This window comes from Rhinopithecus bieti, unplaced genomic scaffold, assembly GCF_001698545.2.
Source record: "Rhinopithecus bieti isolate Rb0 unplaced genomic scaffold, ASM169854v2 scaffold_2349, whole genome shotgun sequence".
NCBI classification, from domain to species: Eukaryota; Metazoa; Chordata; class Mammalia; order Primates; family Cercopithecidae; genus Rhinopithecus; species Rhinopithecus bieti.
Window position 1 is genome coordinate 872,212 of NW_016804051.1, and position 22,857 is coordinate 895,068.

At 37.2% G+C, this 22,857-nt stretch overlaps 1 protein-coding gene and 1 long non-coding RNA gene across 4 annotated transcripts in view; one reads left to right on the plus strand and one right to left on the minus strand.

Moving 5' to 3' along the window:
* Positions 1-22,857, minus strand: part of ABCA9 (ATP binding cassette subfamily A member 9) — an 81,437-nt gene that overhangs the window by 11,827 nt on the left and 46,753 nt on the right. For all 3 annotated transcript variants that reach the window (XM_017863684.1, XM_017863688.1, XM_017863678.1), the window contains 10 exons: positions 22,157-22,290; positions 20,766-20,903; positions 16,518-16,625; positions 12,606-12,779; positions 12,302-12,415; positions 6,384-6,503; positions 3,504-3,572; positions 2,671-2,762; positions 1,358-1,478; positions 341-458 (listed from right to left, as the gene is read on the minus strand). In XM_017863684.1, coding sequence (XP_017719173.1) covers positions 341-458; positions 1,358-1,478; positions 2,671-2,762; positions 3,504-3,572; positions 6,384-6,503; positions 12,302-12,415; positions 12,606-12,779; positions 16,518-16,625; positions 20,766-20,903; positions 22,157-22,290 — 1,188 coding nt within the window. The remainder of the gene's footprint in view (positions 1-340; positions 459-1,357; positions 1,479-2,670; positions 2,763-3,503; positions 3,573-6,383; positions 6,504-12,301; positions 12,416-12,605; positions 12,780-16,517; positions 16,626-20,765; positions 20,904-22,156; positions 22,291-22,857) is intronic.
* Positions 16,523-22,821, plus strand: LOC108523207 (uncharacterized). Its single transcript, XR_001883753.1, has 3 exons — positions 16,523-16,644; positions 16,781-16,883; positions 22,602-22,821. It is a non-coding gene; the product is annotated as an uncharacterized LOC108523207 (long non-coding RNA).

Below are 22,857 nucleotides of genomic sequence, written 5' to 3' on the forward strand. Positions count from 1 at the left end.
TTGGGGGAATGAAGAAAGCACTGCTATGCCTCCGTTGGCTCCCTTCTGTGTAGTATTCACCACAATAAAATTACCTAAAACTATACCATCCTTCTTAACAGAAAGACCACCTCTTTTCATTTTTGTTGTTCTGTCTGTTTGTGCTACAGAACAGACATAACTGTCTTCCTATGTAAAGAAAAAATGTCGTTATCATTTCAACTGAGGCTTTCAAGCAGAAGGAGCAGCCTTAGCCTGCTGCGTTTGTCAATAGATGCCCCAGATTCAGACACTCTTATTCCCTGAATAATCCAGTCTTCAGATTCAAGATTGCTCTACTAACGGAATTACTGTTTCCAACCTTTTTTAACACAAAAAGAGACATTTCTTGTGGCAATTTTTTTCTTCCTTTTAGAAAAGCAATTTTTCTTTTTGCCTGCATATTCCTTCCGTAGACAGCTGGCAATGATGACGGGTGTCTGTAAAGACAAGCAAATAGCAACAGGACTTTATTCTCATCTTGAACTGAGAGAATGCTCCTCACTCTTGTCACCAAACATTTCCTTATACAGAATCATGAATCAAACCACTTCTTCCCCTAGAAACTGCCATTTTCAAGTGAACTCTCACAGTCTATATTCCTACAAGGAAAGGGCATTTGCACCATATTCTGGGATTTGTTCTTTGGAGAGCAGGAAGAGAGACAGTCACTGAACCAACAGATTTGATAAGACACACACTCCCATAAACAATCATGCACACAAACACATATACACGTCAGACAAGCTCTCTCTGAGTGACTTGCAATAAGCTTTACTTTGGTTATAAAACACAAAATCTTACTTAAGTTTTGTAATGTTTAGCTGTACTTATCAAAACTGTGACCCTGAAAAATAAATTGATGTAAGTCAAAGTCTCTGTGTATGTGTGCACGTACGTGTGTTTCTTGAGACAGGGTCTTACTCTGTCACCCAAGCTGAGGTGCAATGGTGCACTTATAGCTCACTGTAGCTTTGAACTCTCAGGCTCAAGTGATCATCCAGCCTCAGACTTCTGAGTAGCTAGGATTACAGACACATGCCACCACGCTCTTCTAATTTTTTTTTTATTTTTCATTTTGTAGAGATGGGATCTTACTTGTTGCCCAGGCTGGTCTCAAACACCTGGCCCTAAGTGATCTTCCCACGTCAGCCTCCCAAAGTGCATTGTGTGTGTTTTCTTTGCTCTCTTAGATTTGTGGGCCTTGCATACCCACTGAAGTCAAGTAATAAGCTGTATGTGTAAGAGTGAAAGAACCCAAGTGTTTTTCAAAAACTAAACTTAGAAGGTTTATCTGTCAGAAAAAAAATATTCGATGAAGAACATTTCTGAGTTCTACCTCATCAAAGTCTCTGACAGCCATAGCATTCGCTGTTCTCATTCTTTCCATCTGGATATCTTCCTCCTCTCCTTCAGGCTCCTCTGGGTTTGGAAAAACAGCGTTGCTTCTTGGAGAAATTCTGAAATCAAAACAGTGTGATAATGATAAACTTCAGGTTAAAAATCTTGTATCAAAATTAATGAATTTTCCCTATACTTCCAATTTTTTGTGTAGATTAATTCCTCTCTATTCTTCTACTTGCACCATCTGCCTTTCAAACAGCCTAGTTTCCTTCAAGGAGTAGAGTCATTATATCCTACTATCATCTTTGCTTTTACCGAAGCTTAATTCTCCTTGTTGATGGTGAGTTTTCTTTCAAAGAAGAAAGTGGTATACACCCTCTGCCAAAGGATTTTGAAGCAGAGTTGCATGAGGAAAGGAATCTAGGAACTGTAGTTTTGACAACAGTTATTTTGGAATTCTGAGGTCTCTGTGAGAACCATGTGTCCAAAGATTTGGAATCAAGGATGTGTCCCAGAGAATCCAGGATATCTAATCACCATACCAATGTTTAATTACTTACTGAGCACAGTCACTTCTTGGGAATGTGTGACAGAATCACTCTTTCCTCTCTGCTACAGACTCGTGCTTGCCTTCATCATCCCACCATTGATTCCTGCTCATTCTTTTATCTCTTCCTTGTACTATGCTCTGACATTCCGGCTGCCCGTTGGTTTCCTAAAACATGGCTGTCATCTTGTCACTCTTCTCTGCTACCACAAAAATTAGACAAGCTTGGTTTATATTTTGTATGGAAGGCCAAGTGTTCGAGACACATTGGTGTCTTGGTTTCCCATTATGTAATTTGCAAAACCTTCCCTATGCTTTTCTGTTTCAAGATCCTCCAATATCCAGCCTCCCTTTCGTTTTTCATTATCCCCCAGCACAAGCCTACAAAGGAGCTCCTGGTGCCTTCATCTCATCCTTGTTCTTATTGCACAAACTACTCTTCCTTCCTGGATTGGCTTAACTTTTCCAATGCTTTTCTGTATTTACCCATTATTTTAGAGATTCTACCTCTTACGTAGAACTTTCCTCTACAGTAAAATTATAGTCTGCCTTAATTTTCCAGTGTCTCGTGTGTGCTAATGTGGTCTCTCTCTCTAGATTGTAAGCTCAGTATATATTCCTATATTATCGGTTATAAGAATTTTATATATTACAGTCTTTAAAAATCATCCTCTGAAGTGCCTTTTACTTAATTCAGCATATTAAAAGTTCTTAAAATGAATATCAGAATGAAACATGAAATTCTATTTGATTTTCTCAACCTGAACACAGGATCTTTTCTCATTAATTTCTTCCTGCAGTTCGTTTCCAGACATCGCAGAATGAAAAGAAAAATGAGAAAATGAAGGTAAGGCTAGGGAAAAAAGACAATCAAAATTAGTATCACTATAAGTACAATGATTTCAATATTAGAATTAATTTAAGGAGTTTGATTATATAAAAATTTGATTTGATAACATTCATTTTTTCAAGGCTGAAAGACAACCTATTTAATATTCTTTGAAACTGTCAAAGTTAGCCTCACTGCTATTCAGAGAGAGCCCTAACAGAAATATAATAGTAGGAAGTGAAACCAGTACTACCCATGACAGATGATTATTGTAAAGACAGGGGTCCAGCGCTGGGCGCATTGGCTCACGCCTGTAATCCTAGCACTTTGGGAGGCCGAGGCAGGTGGATCACATGAGGTTGGGAGTTCGAGACCATCTTGACCAACATAGGGAAACCCCATCTCTACTAAAAATACAAAATTAGCCACACATGGTGGTGCATGCCTGTAATCCCAGCTACTCGAGAGGCTGAGGAAGAAGAATTGCTTGAACCCAGGAGGCAGAGGTTGAAGTGAACTGAGATCGTGCCATTGCACTCCAGCCTGGGCAACAAGATCGAAACTCCATCTTAATAATAATAATAATAATAATAATAATAATAATAATAATAGGGGTCCAGGTTAAAAGCCATCGTGTGTGTGTGTGTGTTGCTTCAAATGCCTAAAATGTCCAAACCTTCTTAATTTGATGAAATTCAGAGAAGCTCAAAACATACAAAGGTTGTGTTTCCTCATGCAAGAATGTTGAAAAAAATGTCTTCTTACTATTAGCAGTGCCAGGAATACAATTTCAGATTCTGAAGCTCCTAAGTAATCCATGGAGTCGGGAGAAATCTGTAAAATGAGTAGTAAGTGTATTCAGGTGAACCCTCTTTATTTATTCAAGGAATTTATCCCACTTAAGATAAATTGATGCCTATTCAATGGCCTTACAACCATTCTACCTGATGCTCCCTTGGATATCATGTAAAAGTTAATTTCAGACTGTGCAGTATGTCTTCTTTGCTTCCAGTGTGTCTCTAGGCTGGGATGCCTTTGTATGTAACACTGTGAGTCAGCAGGATTTGCTCTGTTAGGAGAATCCTGGGCTGGTGCTGGCAGGACTCTGAAGCAATGGCAAGACTGTCTTAAGACAAAGCCTCTCCTCTAACCTTGCCTGTATTTCTCTCTTCATTTGTGGTCTTCCCTCGATGATGCACCCAAGAACCCTGAAATCTTTATGTTGCTCTTGCCCTCTTATAGCCACTTTTGAGAATAATCATGGCAATCTTTTTCAAACTGAAGACAAAGTTCTTCCCCTAGAGTTCCACATGTATACATATAAGTACATTTTTCCAACATCCTCCACTCTTTTGCAAATAAAAGGCAAACGGACAATTTTCTTTCCTGAGCTATATTTACCAACACATTTCCTGAGCAATTTTAAGCCCTTTGCAGTAAATTTCTATCACAGCCAACCACCATCTAGAGAAGATGACTTTCCCACATTGAATGGCATCATTTCAAATGATTTTGTTTTCTTGAGTGCCCCAGTTGCCCACTTTCAATAATTGCGCTTCATTCAAACTGAACCTCAGGCTCCCAGATCTCTACTCTCTCTGCTAATACATTTTGTTTTTTTTTGAGACAGAGTTTTGCTCTGTTGCCCAGGCTGGTGTGCAGTGGTATGACCTCGGCTCATTGTAGCCTCTGCCTGCTGGGTTCAAGCAATTCTCCTGCCTCAGCCTCCTGAATAGTTGGGATTACAGGCAACCACTACCACACCCAGCTAATTTTTGTATTTCTAGTAGAGATGGGGCTTCACCATGTTGGCCAGGCTGGTCTCGAACTCCCTGCCTCAGGTGATCCACCTGTCTCAGACTCCCAAAGTGCTGGGATTACAGGCTTGAGCCACTGCACCCAGCCTCTGCCAATACATTTTAATTTTCCAGCATCCTTATGCTAATGTTCTTACTCTGTAATTTGGAGTTGGAGAACTTCTAACACACCAACTCCTTTTCCGCTGTCCATAATCACCCTCACGTCCTTAACTTCATTCTCTAGCTTAGAATCCATGATATCTTCAATTCCTTTTTATATAGAACTACTGCTCACTTATTCTTTTGTCAAATTTGACTGCCAAGCATCCAACCCTTATTGAACCCAACTCTCTGCCTTTCCTAAACTGCATTTGAGAAGCAGACTGTAATAAGAAAAACTCTACTTTGCTGACTTCACTGAAAAGTAGGGCAGAGGGTCTTTGGCACTGTCTGTCCATTCTACTGACCTATGCTCTGAAATAGTTTTTCACATCAAATTCTCAAAATCCCAAGCCCTCTTGGCCACTGTTAGTTAGTGACTTCCCCCTCTTACTTTCCTAAAAAATGTAGAATCAGTCAGAAGAGAATCATCTCATCTTTCTACCAGCAAAGCCACAAAACTATCTGCCTCCAGTGTCTGTATTATCTGATTATAATTTCATGTTCAGTATATGGAATGTCCCTGCTTTTATGGACAGCACCCCCTCCACTTATGGACTTTATACTATTTTTTCTCAGCTATTCATGTACTTACTCATGAGATAACCTCTATCTCTTTTTTCCAGTGTAAATTTCTCTAATATCAACATGGTATTTTTTTTCTTAGCACAAACAGACAAAAATCTATTTTCCCTATTCATTTATTCTTGAATTTTTCTGCTACCATTTTTGTCAAATCTCCTAGAAATACTTACCTTTACCCACAGTCACCACATTATCCCTTCACATTTTCTACTAAGTTCACTCTTACTGTGCTTTCGTGTTGACACTTTCATGAAAATCAACCTTGTTAAGATCACCAATGACGTTCGGGTAGTCAAAGCCAATGGTCTCTTTTCAGTTGTCAGCTTTCTAGAGCTCACAGTAGCATTTGATGGTTTAATCATTCCCTCCTTCTTGAAATGTTCTTTATTGCCATCTGGCACATACCCTTATGAGCATCTGAGAAGAGCTTCCAGCACACAGAAGCCTGTCATTTTTGTTCTCTATCTCCCTGGCTCCATCTCAAATGAATTTGCTGGCTCCTCCTCTTCACAACCTCTAAATTTTGGAGTTCAAGGTCATGTATTTGCTTTCCAATCTCTAAATTTTGGAGTTTAAGGTCATGTCATTGGCCTTTTTGGAGTTTAAGGTCATGTCATTTTTATTTCTATTTCTACTCACTGCATAGGTCACATTACTGTCACATGGCTTTCATACCATCTGTAAATGGATCAATCTCAAATATCTAGATTTAACCCCAATCAACACATACCCTGACTCATTGAATTCCCAACTCATGCATCTAACTGGCTACTTGACATTTCTCCAACCCAACATATCCAAAACTTAACAAAAGAAGGGCATCTCTTTAGCCTCCCAGTAGGGCTCCCAACAGTGAGCGTTCTCATGAGAACTAAACTGCTACTCCCCTGGAGTTGCCTTTGACTTTCATAAGCCAAAGCATGGCTTCCTACTGAATCAGACTATGCCCCTTACCCAGGCATGGCAAGAGAACTGACTTTCCAAAGACAGAGACCTTTAAACTGTGTACAGCTGAGGACTCTACCTATATTTCTGCAATATTCATGGCTTTCTCAAATGGTCACACATTTCATGACCGCTGGACAGAAGTGGAACTACTTACCCCAGAAAAAATGAAGAGAGAGCCAATCAATGTGAAGGGAGGTAATAAGATGGTGCCAAAAAATAGCCCTAGAAATCCATATTCATTTAGATCAGTAGCAACTATCGAGAAAATGACCATCTAAAACAAAAGCACAGTATAGCATCACTAAAGTGTAACAATCTGAATTTTAGGATGTTTTCTAAGAGGGTGGGAATTCATCTTATAAACACTGTTATTTTCAATTTCACCCCCCAAGCCAGTATTTATGTCATTTCTTTCCTTTGCCGCATAGGATTTCATCACAGTTTTCTAGTGGATTTATGATGAATTTTTTTAAAGACACAATAATGCTTCCCAATCTCAATTGGCATACAAATCGGGTGAGACTCTTGCTAAAATTTAGATTCTGATAAAGCGATTATTTATTATACATTACTCTGCATTTTTCTTTTCTTCATTTTGCAATAGTTCATAGATATCCTTTTAGGCTTAGGCATACCAGCTATTTGTTTTCTTGGCAATTATTTGTTTGAATGGATGTGCAAAATTCAACAACTTTGCCTTCAGAAAACATGTTTTTTTAATTTTTCTGCTCCTATGAATGATGGTCTACATAAGTCTTTATGTATGGACACTTTTAGTCTTGAAGGAGAGATTCTGAAAAGTGTAACTGCAAGTTAAAATTTATGTGCATCTAAACGTTTAACAGTTACTGACACTTTGTTTAAAGTTTGTGACATTTATTCTACAAACCATGAATTAGAGTACACATTACACCACACATCATTGACACAGGAGGACATAGTTATTTATTGTAGGTATCACTGATTTTATTGCTGATATTAAGTAACTAACTTTATAATTTTACCATTTGATATGATATTTACCATTGGTTTAGGTAATTTGTCCTTCTTGTGTTACTAATTTCTTTATACTAGGTCTTTTTAAGGAACTATATGATCTTTACTTGACTCATATAGTTTTCTTCCTTTAGCTGCTAATACTGAACCATTATTGTGTTCTGAAATAAATCATACTTGACTATTTTTAAATGATTCTTTTCTTTTCTTTTCTTTTCTTTTTTTTTTTTTGAGACAGAGTCTCGCTCTGTCACCCAGGCTGGAGTGCAATGGTACAATCTCAGCTCACTGCAACCTCCACCTCTTGGGTTCAAGTGATTCTCCTGCCTCAGCCTCCCAAGTAGCTGGGATTACAGGCACATGCCATCACGCCCAGCTAATTTTTGTATTTTAGTAGAGATGGGGTTTCACCAAGTTGGCCAGGCTGGTCTTGAACTCCTGACCTCAGGTGATCCACCCGCCTCGGCCTCCCAAAGTGCTGGGATTACAGGCATGAGCCGTTAAACCCAGCCAAATTATTCTTTTTCAAGCTTATTTCTGTGTTTGCTTTCTTTCTATTTAGAGAGTTGTCTTTCATTTTCCAAGTGAATTTATCAATGGGTTTTAAAGCTTTTTAAAGTTTTATTATTAAAGTCATGCTTGCTTTACAAAAGGAACTCTTCAACTTTGTGAATTTTTTTCTATTTAAATATTTAAGTATTCTATAACCATGATTCCCAAACTTATTTGAACTTCCTAAATGTTTAAGTGAATTAAGCAGTCCTTATCAGTGCTTTTGCAATTTTGCCTTTCTTGAATTCTTTATTTCTTGGTTGGATTAATTTTAACCCTAAGTGGTTCATCTTTCATGTGGCTGTGATTTGTTCCTGGGTATTTTTCTTTTCTTTCTTTCTTTCTTTTTTTTTTTGTTAGAACGAGTTATTATTTATTTATTCTTTTTTTTTTTTTTTTTTTGGAGCAATTTTAGCTTCACAGCAAAATTGAGTGGAAGGTTAAGAGATTTCTCATACACCCCCTGGCCTCACACAGGCACAGCATTCTCCAACAAAGCAGTACATTTGTTAGAATTGATGAGCCTTATTGACACATCTTTAACACCCAGAGTCCATAGTTTACTCTTGTTGTTGTACATTCTACAGGTTTGGACAAATATTTAACTGTATGTATTCACCATTATAGTATCACACAGGCCTAAAAATCCTCAGTGACCCACCTCTTCATCCCTCACTCCCTGTGACCCCTGGCAATCATTGATCTTTTTACTGTCTCCATAGTTTTGCCTTTTCCAGAATGTCATTTAGTTGTCATCATACAGATTATTAAAAGTGTATAGACTTTTCAGATTGGCTTCTTCCACTTAGTAATACACATTTAAGTTTCCTCCATGCCTTTTCATGACTTAAGAGCACATTTCTGTTTGCCCAAAATAATATTCCATTGTCTGGATGTAACACAGTTTGTTGATTCACCATTTTGGATATCTTGGTTGCTTCCAAGTTTTGACAATTATAATTAAAGCTGCTATAAATATCATTGTGCAGGTTTTCATGTGGACTGACTAACTTTTTCAGTGGGGCTTTTAAAGCATTTACTTCCTGATTTTATATTTGATTATGTCTCACCTTTCCTAGAACTGCAACTTGGTAGATATAATTTTGGAAGAGAGAAATTCCATTTCCTTTCCCTCAGATGTTTGAAAACTGACACACAGAATTGCAGGAGATAAATCTGGGGCAGCTGGAAGTTTTCTCTTTTATGATTGGTTTACATTTACTTCTTGGGTGCCTTTATTTGGAAGTTTCATATCGTAATGAATATTGATCATTCCGTAACAGTTCTTTCTAAATTTAAGAATTTCTTCTATTATATTTTTATACATAGAAGTATAATAGAATTATATTATTTTAAAAGGATTATACATATGTGTAACAATGGATTTGCTACATTAAAATATTAATTATTCTGTTGTTGGATTGGCTTTGTATTTACATCTTTTTTTATTGTTGTCTTGCTGATTCATGGGGATTATCTTAATCCTTTATTTTATATATGTAATTAGATTTTCAGCCTTTTTCAGAATTCATTATTAGTTCTGAAATTATACTGATGGTTAGTGTGTTTATGCGGATCTAAAATTTCTTTGTTTTTTTTACATTCAGGATGTTTTATTATTGTGACTCTGAGCTTTTGTCTTATTAAATGTGTATTCTTTTAAAAAATCTATAGGAAAAGCTGTAACGGAAGTTTTATTTGTTCTGCATTGTTTTGGAATACTTTATTAATTTCTTTGCTATTGGGATGCCATGCAGTACCTTTTCATCTTGGACATGTCTAACATATGCAGGTCTACTGAGATCTTCTATTTGCTCTGATAAAGCGCTTATCATTTCTGAACACGCTTTCTTTCTTGGCTGATATTGGCTTATCTTTTTCTCTGAGTAAATATTTTGATGTAGGGCATTGCTTTCTATCAGTATCTTTGAAACCTGGAGGCCTAGATGTATGCAGTGTGCTTAGCTTAGGCTATGTGTAGCCTTACTGCTTTCTCCTGTAGGTCATGTCCAGTGTTCTGCACCAGTTTTCACTCTCCCTAGTAGGCAGTGAATCTCATTGTCAAGGAGTGCGCATACTATTAGACCTTAGGCCACAGTCCAGTTCAGTTCAGAGCCCTGTAAAATAGCAAACCTCAGCATCCCGCCTCTCCAGATGAAGCATTCTTCTCTCAAGGGTTTTTACTTACCTGTGCTAGGATGTCAAGTCAGTCACTCTTGCACACCTTTTTGAAGCCAATTATCAGTATTTTATCAATTAACTTTTCCTTATCAAAATTGCTTGTTGAGGATGGAAGCGGACTTAGGAAAAGCTCCGCATTAGGGACTTCATTCTTTGGCCACTACATTTCCACTTAGGTTTTCTTCGTTTCATTCTACCCTGCTCTACGAACAAAGAGGTTCTCTCTCTACATAACAAATCAAATACAACTTGTATGATGTGTAAGTTAAATTTCTACATGCTGGCTCATTTTTTCCCCAATGAATCTTCCAGTTCTGAAACAGGTGATTTAAGTTCCACTTGCATTGAATTCCACTTAGATCTTTAGAGCTGATTGTGTATTTTGCTATTGTGTATTATTTGCTAAACAAATTAGGAGACTTCCATTTTCTTCATGAATTTTGCATTTTGTCAACATATTTCTTTCCTTATTTAAGACTTTTGGTCTAGAATTTGACTTCATCTGCTATTTGTGTAGACACTTCTAATTTCCTCATTTAAAAAAATGCCTGTTAAGTCATTGCCCATGACTTACGTGTGTTTATTGTAAATAACATGTAGCTAATTTTTTGAATCCAGACTGGAAGTCATTGTCTTTTCTTCTCATTTTCTAATTTATATTTACTTGTGGCATTTTATTTTTGTTTCTTCCAAATGTGAGGCATCCCCCGTATCATCCTCTGGAATTCTCATACTCTGTGGGTGGTTCCACCTCTTTGAAAAACTGTTTGGCAAGGTCAACTAAAGTTGAACATAAAGTTGAATACACTATGACCTAGTAATTCCATTGCTAGGTTTATATCTCAAGACACACACACACATGCACCAAAAGACATACAAGAAACAAGAAAGTCATGGCGGTGTTATTTATAACAGTGCAAAACAAGAAGCCACTTGAATGTCCATCAACAATGAATAAATAAATTATAGCACATTCATCAGTAGACTACTACAGCAATGAAAAGAAATAAACTATTCTGGTTGCTCTCAAATGCAACAGCATGGATGATTCTAAATAACCTGTTGTCAATTATGTACAGATATGTAATTATGCCTTCTACATGATTCCATTTTTATTAGGTTCAGAAACTGGCTACACTAACCTATGTGAATATAATAGGAGTAATGATTTTTATAAGGAGGAGGGAAATTGGAAATGGGATGGAAGGGGGCTTCTAGGGTTCTAGTATCATTCTATTTATTGATGTACCTGGTAGTTTTGGGGAAGTGCTCAAAAAAACTACAAGACACATCAATAAATAGAACATTACTAGGTGTGCTTAAAATGTGCATACTTTTCTATAATGTAGGCTATACTTTCCAACTAAAATTTATTTTTAAAAGGTCTCATTGGATATCATATAGAAAACAGTTAACAGGAGGCAAGAGTAGAAACAGAGAGACCAGTTACAGATATGTTGTGCTACTCTAGGTGAGAGAGGATGGAAGGTTAGGCAATGGATATAGCGGTGAAGTCGGGACACATCAGACCAACTGGGAAATGTCTAGAGTTTAAATGACATGCATATGGATTGAATGCCGGAAAAAATGGAGGGTGATCAAGGATGATTCCAAACTTTTGGAATAAGAAACTAGCTGGGTGGATTCTGCTGCAGTAATGTAATCTATTCAGAAATGATAAAGGCCGGGCGTGGTGGCTCACGCCAATAATTCTAGCACTTTGGGAGACCAAGGAGGGCAGATCACCTGAGGTCAGGAGTTTGAGACCAGTCTGGCCAACATGGTGAAACCCCGTCCTTACTAAAAATACAAAAATTAGCTAGGTGTGATGGTGCACACCTATAATCCTATCTATTCAGGAGGCTGAGGCAGGAGAATTGCTTGAATGCAGGAGGTGTAGGTTGCAGTGAGCCGAGATCATGCCACTGCACTCCAGCCTGGGTGACAGAGCAAGACTCTGTCTCAGGAAAAAAAAAAGAAGAAAGAAGAAAGAAAGAAAGAAAAAAGAAATGAAGAATAACATTGAGGCGACAATTATATTTCAGATATGTGATCACTAAGGTCTTCTTTAAATATTCAGGTGAAATTGCAAGTTAATTGCTAGGAGCAGAAGTCTCTACTCAGGGGAGAAGTTAGACCTGGAGACATATTTGAGGATCATAGTTTATAGATAACATACACTCACTCACAGAGTAGACTTTAAATAGAACCGTGATTATCTTAGAGTAATTAAAATTTTCTAGAGAGCAGTATTAATTTGCCACTCTGCTTAGTACAAAGATTAAAATATGTTCTTGGATTTACAAAAAATGATAAAATAATAGTTACTATATGCATACTTACAATTAAGAAGAAAAATGACCAAATGCCACTATTTTTTCTCCCATTGCGAAAAAGGAATGAAATCACATATGTCAAGAAAACAAGAGATGAGACATAGCCAATACTACACAGGATCTGAAAATAGAAACGTTAAAGTCCAATAAGGTAAATACTATCTAGAAGAGTACTCATACTTACTCCTCAATTTTCCAAAACTATACAATAGCACAGGTAATCTGAAGTTCTTTGGTTTAAGATTAATAATATTACTGCATTTATGAAAAAAATAGTCTAACAAAACCATTTCATAATTGCTGCCACTTACTTGAATTAACAGGTTTTGAATTATAAATATAATCTCCTCTGGGCTAAAAATATAATCCATTATTTGCATTAGCAGGAGGATCAAGAAGTATAGGGAAACATCCACCAGTGCCTGGCCAAACCAGTATGCAGAAGGGTAGAGGCCTGAAATCCGTAGCTGGGAATGAGCTTTTTTCTGATAAAGAAATAGAAGAATCATCAAAAGCTTCTGAAAAGCTGAAGTTTGGGAAATTGCAAATATATAGTCATGAAAACATTCATTTTTGCTTCGTGTTTTAGAAATATTATCCTGATTTAGCAAATGATACCACCACTCACCACACCCTTGTTCAGAGGCATTGATAATGCTGCGAGCCACGTCATGATTTCATCGTCTAAAGGGAAAATGCACCAACATAACTAGCTAATGTTCTGTCACAGAATGATTGGGCATGGCCTCAATGAGAAGACATCTTTTCTTTTTGAGACTGTTCTTTCCTTTGACATGAAAACTTGCACATTGCACAAAGGTTCAACATAAGTGGGATTACCATTTCCTGTAAGATACTTAAAATTTATGCTGAATGTAAATGGTGCATTTATCATTGGCATTTTATTTTAGGTCTAAGAAATGGTCCTCTAGTTGATTTCATTTAAAAACTCTTTAGGTTGGAATCAGCAAGACTGTCTTTAAAATGTTGCACTATTCTTACTGTCTTGCCGTAAGTCATATTTTCCATTATCGCACTGTGAAAACTAGTGAGTGGATTTTGCTATTGTGACCACTATAAGTCACATTATTACAGTGATAGTCATAACACAAGGTCTTGAAAATATGACCTGAACTATTTTAAACAGTAAAGCATAAAGGCAATTAAAATTTGAAATCTAAAATTGAGTCTATATAAGGAGATTCATTAGCAAAAAACTGGAATGCAAATAATTCTGGAAAGGAGAGTACATCTGGAAGGAAGTAGGAAAGAGGATGACAGTGAGGACTGTTGGAGAGTTGATATTTTCTATTCATCAACTTATTTAATATATATTTACAGAATGTGTACCATATGACTGACTTCATGTTGATTATGGGGCACTTATAAATTTAAGTTGCAGGGGAAGAGGAAATAGAGGCAATAAGCAAATAAATATAGTGATAGCTACCTAAGTAAAATTGTGCATGTGTTAAGAAGAATTCAGGGTTGTATTACAGCCTTTCAAAGAGAAATGAATTGTAACTCGGGGGTCAGGTCAGAGAAGGTTCCCTTGTGAAGTCATGGGCAGTGAATAGGATATATCCGGGTGACAGGTCAGAAAGCACTATGGGCAGAGAACAGTGGGAGAGAAGACCCGTTCGTGGAAAGAGGCTGATGTTCTGGGAAACTGGAAAGGAGCCAGTGTGGCTGGAGCATAGTTATCAAGGTGGCAGTGGCATCAGATTAAGGGAGAAAGATACACCTGGGTCCAGATCACCCATGGCTTTCAGACAATGGCAAGGATTTCAATCCTGTTCCTTGGTATGTTGAGAAACCATTGAAGGAATTTAGACAGAGAATTAACAAGGTCAGCTTTGTGTTTCTAAGGTATTACTCTGTCACACCGGGTGAAAAATAGAGACGGCTAATGTGGCCTTATAGGGTGGCTGTTGTGCTCGTCCAGAAGAGAGATGATGATGGTTCTGGCTGGTGTATTGTAGGAGAGATGGAGGAAAGCAGAAAGATCCTAGAAATATTTCAGAAGTATATTCCGTGACTTCACCATTAACCAGCTATGAAGATGAGAGAGAAAGAAAGACATTGACATCATGGGGCTGCCAGTTAAATTTGAATTTTAGATAAATAACCTTTTGAGTATAAGTATGTCCCATGCAATATCTGGAAAATGCTCACCCTAAAAAAGTTCATTGTTTCTGATATTAAATTTTAACTGGGTGTCTGTAATTTTATTTGCTTAATTCTGGCAATCCTAAAAAAAATAGCTCTTAGGTTTCAGTCAAGATAAAAGAATGAAAGATGAGCCATTATTTATAGAGATGAGCAACCATGAAGTAGGTAAAATTTAGAGAAAAATATTCCTGTGCTGATGATGTTTATGTTTATTCCTAGTTGACAGGAGATAGTTAACAACAACAACAACAAAAAAGCAAAGGTTCAGATAATGATAAGCAACATACATAGATTTTTAAGATAGGCTCATATAATAGTTATGGGAAATCTATTTCAGACTGGTTAAGCAGAGAAGGGGTCTTGGCTGAAATATTTAAATATTTGTGCTGAGATCTGAATTACTAAAAGCCAGCTGTAGAAAGAATAGAAGAAAGAGCATTCCAGCCAGAAGAAATGGCCAACGCAAAGGTCCAGATGATATTGGCATATTTGAGAACCAGAAGGAAAAGTGGGGTAGCTAGAGGAAGAGAGTACAAGGAGGAAAGGTAGAGAGATAAAAAAGAGACAAATGAGGGAGGGAGCGTCCTGCCAGACAACATAAAGAATTAGAATTTAATTCTACCTGCAAAGAGAAACTGCCAGGGTTGTTAAACAAGGTAATGAGATGATCTAATTTAAACTTCTGAAAGTTCACTCTGGTTGTATGAAAGGAATTAACTGCAAATAAGGAAACTGATGGGTAGCTCTTGCAGTGGTTTAGGCAAAGAATGACGATGGCTTAGACCAGGAAGAAAATAGTGGAGAGGGAGAGAAATGGATGGAATTGAAGTAGAACTTAAAAGAATTTCCAATGGATTAAATAAAGGAGATAAAGAGACAATGATAATGCCAGAATTTTATGCTAGAGCAACTGTAGACAATAGTGCCATTTGCTGAAAAAAGAAAGTCATGAGGTGGGCATATCTGGTCAGGAAAATACAAGTTTTATTTTGCCTATGTGTGAAATATCTATTACTCAGCTATATGGTAATATCACAGAAGCAACTGTACATATAGAAGTCAAGAATTCTGGAACTAGCTGTAAAGGGTCCTAGAACTAAACCCTGGACATTTAGGCATCAAGCATTAACATTTATGGGAAAGTTACTATATGGGAAGCATGGTTCTAAGTAATTCATTGGTATTATTTCACCACATCCTCACAGAAACCTATTTCAAATAGATGTAACTAATGTCTCATTTTATAGGTGATAAAAATGAGGCATAGCGTGATTAAGTAACTTTTGAGGTTCATGCAGCTTGACGATGGAAATATTGACATTTGAACTCAGAGGAGTTTACCCCCCCCCCCCCCACCGACAAAGTGTGAGAAAGAGTGTCAAGAGCAGGAGGAAAAAGACAGTGAATATGTGGTCTTATAAGAGTAAAGGAAAAATAGTATTTTGTGTTTCCCGTGGGAGAAGTCACTAAAGATAGGGACAGTTCAAGAGCAGAATAAATAAAAATTAAGTCAAGCCCTTCAAAAACATGTCCTGAGCATTAGTTGATGATGGCAAGGACATGAAGACATGGGAGAGTGGCAGATAGACTCTGTTACAGGCTCCTTGAATTTTATTTTTTAAAACTCACAAAAATGGAGCTTTAAAGGGACAATATTTTCCAAAAACAAGTCAAAGTGCCGTGGTGAGTTGGTCAGGGCTTTCAAACTGAGTAGCTTTACCACCATCTGGAAGGTAGAAACCACCACTGGGAGATGAGACGTGATTATGTCTGTGGGTAAGTGTCATAAGTAAAATTTTAAGTGATATACAGTTGAAAGTTGTCATTCCCTGTTAGCAGATGACATCTAAGCTGTCCTTCCTGAGGTCTCACATTTGTTTAAGAAAGATAGCATTTTCTTCATATTTGGCAATTATTATTAAAGTGCTTGATTATTCATTGCATCAAGTACAAAAATTAGATTTACCACTTGCATGTAAATTTATAGTTGTAAGGGTGGGTGAAGGGTTCTCTAGATATAAAAAACATATGAAGACTTTAACTCTTCTTACTTTGTAGTCACTGATGCTGCTCATTGCAATGTATGGAGTGAAAGAGGCTGCCACTGGTATCCAGAAGAAGGTGTTACTTCGGTACCCATACTCATAATCCGTATGCTCCTGAAATCATATGGAACATGTTGAGCTGATAGCGATTGGGCATCTGTTTCATCTGTACTTTCTTAACTAAATCACTCAGATAAATGAATTGGGCTGATCACTCAAAGCACTTCTCAAGGTCCTATGTGCAACTTCTTACCCACATTCATTTTCAGCCCTGTAGGACCTTCTGAACATGTAGCCTGATTTACCTATGAGGAAGCAAATTCAACCACGTGATATGAATTGTCTAAGGTCACACAGTTAATAACTTGTAAGGTAGGCATGAAACGTCTGCTCTCTGACTTTATGGTTACAGTCTTACATGCATTGCTTATATACAAGGCTGATGTTTTAAGAGACAATAGAGATTGTGGACTGTCAGTGGAGGGGCTAGGAGAAAACCGGTCAGCACGCCCTCCATGTCAGGCATTATATTTTTTAAAAAAAATTAAAAGCCCTATACATGTTAAAGAGGATCTTGAGTTTTGCTACAAGCCTTAATTTTAAAAAAATTAAAATTTTTAATTGTGGGTACATAGTAGATGTATATATTTATGGGGTACCTGAGATGTTTTGATACAGGTGTGCAATGTGAAGTAAGCACATCATGGAGAATGGGGTATCCATACCCTCAAGCATTTATCCTTTGCGTTACAAACAATCCAATTATACTCTTTTAGTTATTTTTAAATATATGATTAAATTATTATTGACTATAGTCACCCTGTTGTGCTGTAAAATACTAGGCCTTATTCATTCTTTCTGTAAATATTTTTTGTGCCTATTAACCACTCCCACTCCCACTCCCCACTCCCTTTCCCAGCCTTTGGTAACCGTTGTTTGACTAGGTACATGAGTTCAACTGTTTTAATTTTCAGATCCCACAAATAAATGAGAACATGCAATGTGTGTCTTTCTGTGCCTGGCTTATTTTATTTAGCATAGTGATCTCCAGTTCCATCTACGTTGTTGCAAATGACAGCCTCTCATTCCTTATGGCTGAATAGTACTCCACTGTGTATATGTACCTCATTTTCTTTATCCATTCATCTGTTGATGGACACTTAGGTTTCCTCCAAATATTGGGTATTGTGAACAGTGCTGTAACAAACATGAGAGTGCGGATATCTCTTTGATATACTTATTTCCTTTTGTGGGGGTAGCAAAGGTGAGATTGATGGATTGTATGGTAGTACAAACCTTAATTTGATCTGTCATCAGTCACCTCACTACATTGCAAGTCATCGGTATGATGAGTTTTGATTTCTTTACTTCTCTGTTCTCTTACTCCCTCCTAAAACTCAGCACCCCTCTGAGATATTACAGCATATAAAAGTGGCTTGACTAAAGATGTATATGTGTAGATAAGACCCTGGGAGGGGAAGAAAGACTACACGTCCACCAAAGACTACATGTCCCATCTCATATCTTTGTCTGTGGATACTGTGGTTGATTTTTCCTGATTCGGAAGGCCTCTGAGGGAGGAAAAATCACAATTCATCTTGACAGCCAGCTTCCTTACTCATGACTGAGTTTATAAATGACACAGTATGTCCATGTTATATCATATCCACCCACACTCAGAGTTTTATGTGACTCAGCCTGACAGGGTCCTTCCTAAGCTAAAAGACACTTGATGCCTCCTGGGTAGTTCGGCCAGGTGAGGACTTGCAGGAGTGGCTGGATGGGAGCGCTGTAGGACACTCCAATAGATGATAAAAATTATTGAGAAGGAGTCAGCACCAAGGCCTGAGCTATAGTGAGCCTGGTACTTTAAGATCAAGTAGAACAGGCTTACAGAATTGTAAGAGAGAATGTCAGGAGCTGGGTGGGGAAACCAGAGGTGGCAATTCAAAGAGAGAATTTGTCTACCTATGAGCTCGAGGTCAGCTGGGCTGGTGGGTAGCAAATACTCTGTAGTGAAGACATCTTTTTAAAGGTGGGAATTCAGGTTACTTGCTTATTCTTGGGAACATCCAATTCTTTGTTATCCAGATAATTGGCTAGTCTACTCAAATATAATAGTTAATGAAACACAGCGACATCTCAGTGGGCCATAGTTTCCACAGCTGTCTAATAATAACACAAGTTGAGAATCCCTAATCTGAAAATCTGAAATCTGAAATGTTCCAAAATTCCAAACTCTTTGAGTGCCAACATGACACTACAGGTGGAGGATTCCTTACCCGACTTCCTGTGAAGGATCACAGTCCAAACATAGGCACACAACACAGAGTTTATTAAAAACATCAAATAAAATTATCTTCAGGCTCTGTGTATAAGGTGCACATGAAACATAAATGAATTTCATGTTTAGACTTGGTCCCATCTCCAATATACCTCATTATGTAAATGCAAATATTCCAAAATCTGAAACAATTGAGAATCTGAAACACTTCTGGTCCCAAACATTTCAGATAAGGGCTGCTCAATCTATAATAGGAATAGTAATAACTATCTCAAATTCTGCTTGGTACATTTAAATATGCTACTACATATAAATCACATGGGAAATATCTGGTTTTGCCCTAGAGATTTTTGAAGGAAGGAGGACTGCTGAAACGTGGCTTGAAAGGACAATGGTATGATGTGCTTTGGAGAAGACAGGGCAACCCCCTTGACATCCCAAACCTCTGTAGCTTTCAGACAGCATGCAAGAAGCACTCAACAGTTCTCATAGCTCTTTCTGAGGAAGCACAGAGGTTAAAGCAAGACAGAAGTTATTGAATTACCTGGAAGATGGACACATCAAACAATGAACAATGTAGACTGGAGAAAGTTTGACGGTGTGGACTTTCCCGCAGCAGCCTACAGAGACTCTGCAACCCTGAGTGTGTCGTCACCTACAGAAGGGTCTGGAGCCAAGCTAACCACCGCCCCAAGACAATTACATGGGTCACCTGGGCTATGGTGACCACATACATAGAAACTACTAGCAACTAGAGAAAGCATGATGTCTCCCCAGCACCAGTTCCATAGGAAGAGCTCCATCTCTCCATTCTTCCATTCTGCCTCCAGCACAGCAGTGCTTTACTCAGAAGGGGAGGGAAAGGGGATAGTTTCAGAGCTAGGACACTCTCCCTTTTCTATTCCAAGGTGTTAGACTTCAAAGGGGAATGGAAGAGCAAATCACACCACCACCCACCCACCCACTTCCATGCCCCCTTAGGCCTCAATTTGATCCTGCAAAGTTTAGACTGAATACAAAATTGAAGTTTAGGACTGCACTAGAATGATTCTTCATAACAAAAAGTGACCAAGAAGCTATAGAATATGCCCAGGGTGTCATTTAAATCAGACGAAGGGTGTTTCAACACAACAAGATGAAAGGTGACCTGAAGACACAGAAGTGCACACCCACATCTCTACCCCAGATCTTCTGCCTCTGGGCATCTAAGCAGGCCTGAGAAACTAGATTTTAAAAAAGAACTGCCTTAGTTCTCATTCAGCCAGTCCCCAGATCTAATAAAGCTGAACATTCTTTAATGGAAACTTATTTTGATGCATCCCAAGAAAAATAGTTTTAATAGCAATAATAATGAGAAATATAATTTACTCAGCACCAGGAGTTGTCCTATTTTATGTGTCTCATCACTCATTCCTACAATAACTGGTTCAACTTAGCCAGGTGCTCATATTGCCTCATTTACTTCTTAAGAAAGTTTTGTGATAAAGTCTTTAATCTATTTTTTGTAGATTGATGACTTCTATATCCTATAGAAGTCAAGTTGCTTAAGAAGGTCACATAGCCTGACCTTTAAGTCTGTTTCAACAATGTCCCACTACCTACGGCCACAGATGGTGACAGATCTAGACCAAAAACCATAATGAGTTTTATTTTCTGTTGCTCCATTGACACCAAGTCATCTGAATAAGGTTATAATGTTCTGTGGTCATTTCTAAATGTGTGTGTGTGTGTGTGTGTGTGTGTGTGTGTGTGTTATAATGTGTGGTCATTTCTAAATAGTGTGTGTATATATATTACATATACAGTGATTTATATATATATAAAATATTGCACACAGATACATATATATATACACACACACAAGTTTAAGAATAGGTTCACAAAAAGTAATGTAATATTATTTTAGCATTTCAAGAATTTTCTTGAAAACTTATCATGACACAGTATAAGTGAGATACAATTATACTTACTTCAAAAAATGTGCTTCTGTCAGTCTGAATGTGTCCTGAAGAATTAAAAATTCCAAGTAGCCCATTGCTAATGACATCCAGGAGGACAGGAAAGCAATTCAGCCGTTTTGTGTTACATGCCACTGAAAATCTGTGATCCTGAAATATAACAAGCACCAATTCTAAGTCTTCATAAAGCAAATACAAAATTTAATGAGTGAATGTGTTAGAAAATCATTCAAGTTATTGATAATATAATAAGGCCCAAGCACTGAGTGTGATTAATATCACTATCACTCATAATATCTGATTAATTCTTAGTATACTTAAAGAATCCAATATTGTGGTTTCTACCCACCATAACATCAACCATGTGGCTATTTATGCCCAAACATCACAAAACAAAATACTTCAAATAATATTCAGCAGCAACACTATGAAATTCCATAGTGCAACCTCAGTTTAACCTGGCTATAGACTTCATTTCAAAATGTGACACATTCATTTTATAAGTATATAATGTTTGGATACTTGAGAAATGGGAGGCAGGCAGAAAGTTGTAATGAAAGCATAGGTTTTCACAAATTCTGTGCTTACTTGTAAAGTCTCCCTTAAAATAACGTGTGTGTGTATGTGTATAATGTGATTATTTTCCCTCAGAGAAAATATAAGTAAATTAATTATCCATATTGCCCAAAATGTGGGCAAGCTTTGAGAACACATTTTTGCAATCATAAACAAATCAAATGTATTGTATTTAACCTAATTACCTAAACCAATGTTTATTGATGTTAAAACTACTTTACTGAGCATACTGAAAAATAACTTAAGATGTAATGAGAACTATCTTGAAGGTAATTTCTTACTTTATTGTTGGCATGGAATTTATTCCTGAAAATTAGCTGTGACAAATTACAAATGGCCACACTTTATGACACCTAACAGCTGTGATTTATGCGTTTAACATAATTATCTCATCTTTTCCATTTGCCTGCTGTAGAGATCTCTGACTCAAATTCCTACAGGGTCTAGGCAGGGGATATGAATGAGTGAAGCAGTATGAAGACACAGAAAACAGAAAAGCAAAGGCCAAGTCTACATTGGGCAGTTGTTCTCAGTTCCAACTGAGAATGAGATTTAATTATTAGAATGGAATCCAATTGATAATAACGATCTAAATAAATTAATTATAGCAGTGCATTCAACTTAATCAGGAATAAAATCAAATTTCATTACATATTGTCATGCTGGAGGTTACGGGGAAATAATTGTAGTTCAGCTTCTCCTATAAAAATGAGAACTATCCCATTTGTTTGTGTGAAATTGGCCTTTCATTCAGTTGATATGAATTATTCAAATTGTACTCCCATAGTCCATCTTTGGTGAAATACAGCAACTGGAGTCCAGCATACCTTTTCATCACCTGACACAATGATAGCACCATTGTAAGATGGGTCATCTGTGCTATTTCTGGTTCCAAAGGCATCCACTTCTATAGCTATGTTCTGTCGCCTCAGTGAATGTAAAAAGTTATCAATGCTTGACCCTACCAGGACGGCAAAGATTAAAGGAAGCAAAAATGAAATAAAACAATAGTTAAGTAATATTAAAAATACATTACATCACACAAAGCATATCATACAAAAGGACTGTCTAAGGATTTTCTTAACAAAGCAGAACTGATGTTCTGGTACTAAAATTCAGTCTAATATCATAGGTATGACAAGGTTACTTTATCTAGAGCCTAGGCATTTCATTATAATTTCTATTAGTACAGAAATAAGAATTGCTGTTAACATTATAATCCTTGAAGCTATTAATAGTCTATCTTTTTTTAATTTGAAACATTTTTTCCAGAAGCCAGCACAGCACAGATTTACAAAATGATACATGAAGACCTCAGAGGTGAGTCAATGATTTACCTCCCTACCTCCTCTTTAGTTGCTTTGTGCAACAAATATTAAGGTTAAGTAAACTTGCAGAATCTATTTCTAAAACAAACTCTCCAATGTTGTATTTTTCATTTTTTAACTTATTTTCTGTTTGGCCTCATATATGCTTTCTAAAACATATAGAGTTTATTTTTTTTTCTTAGCAGTTCATGCTTTTTGGG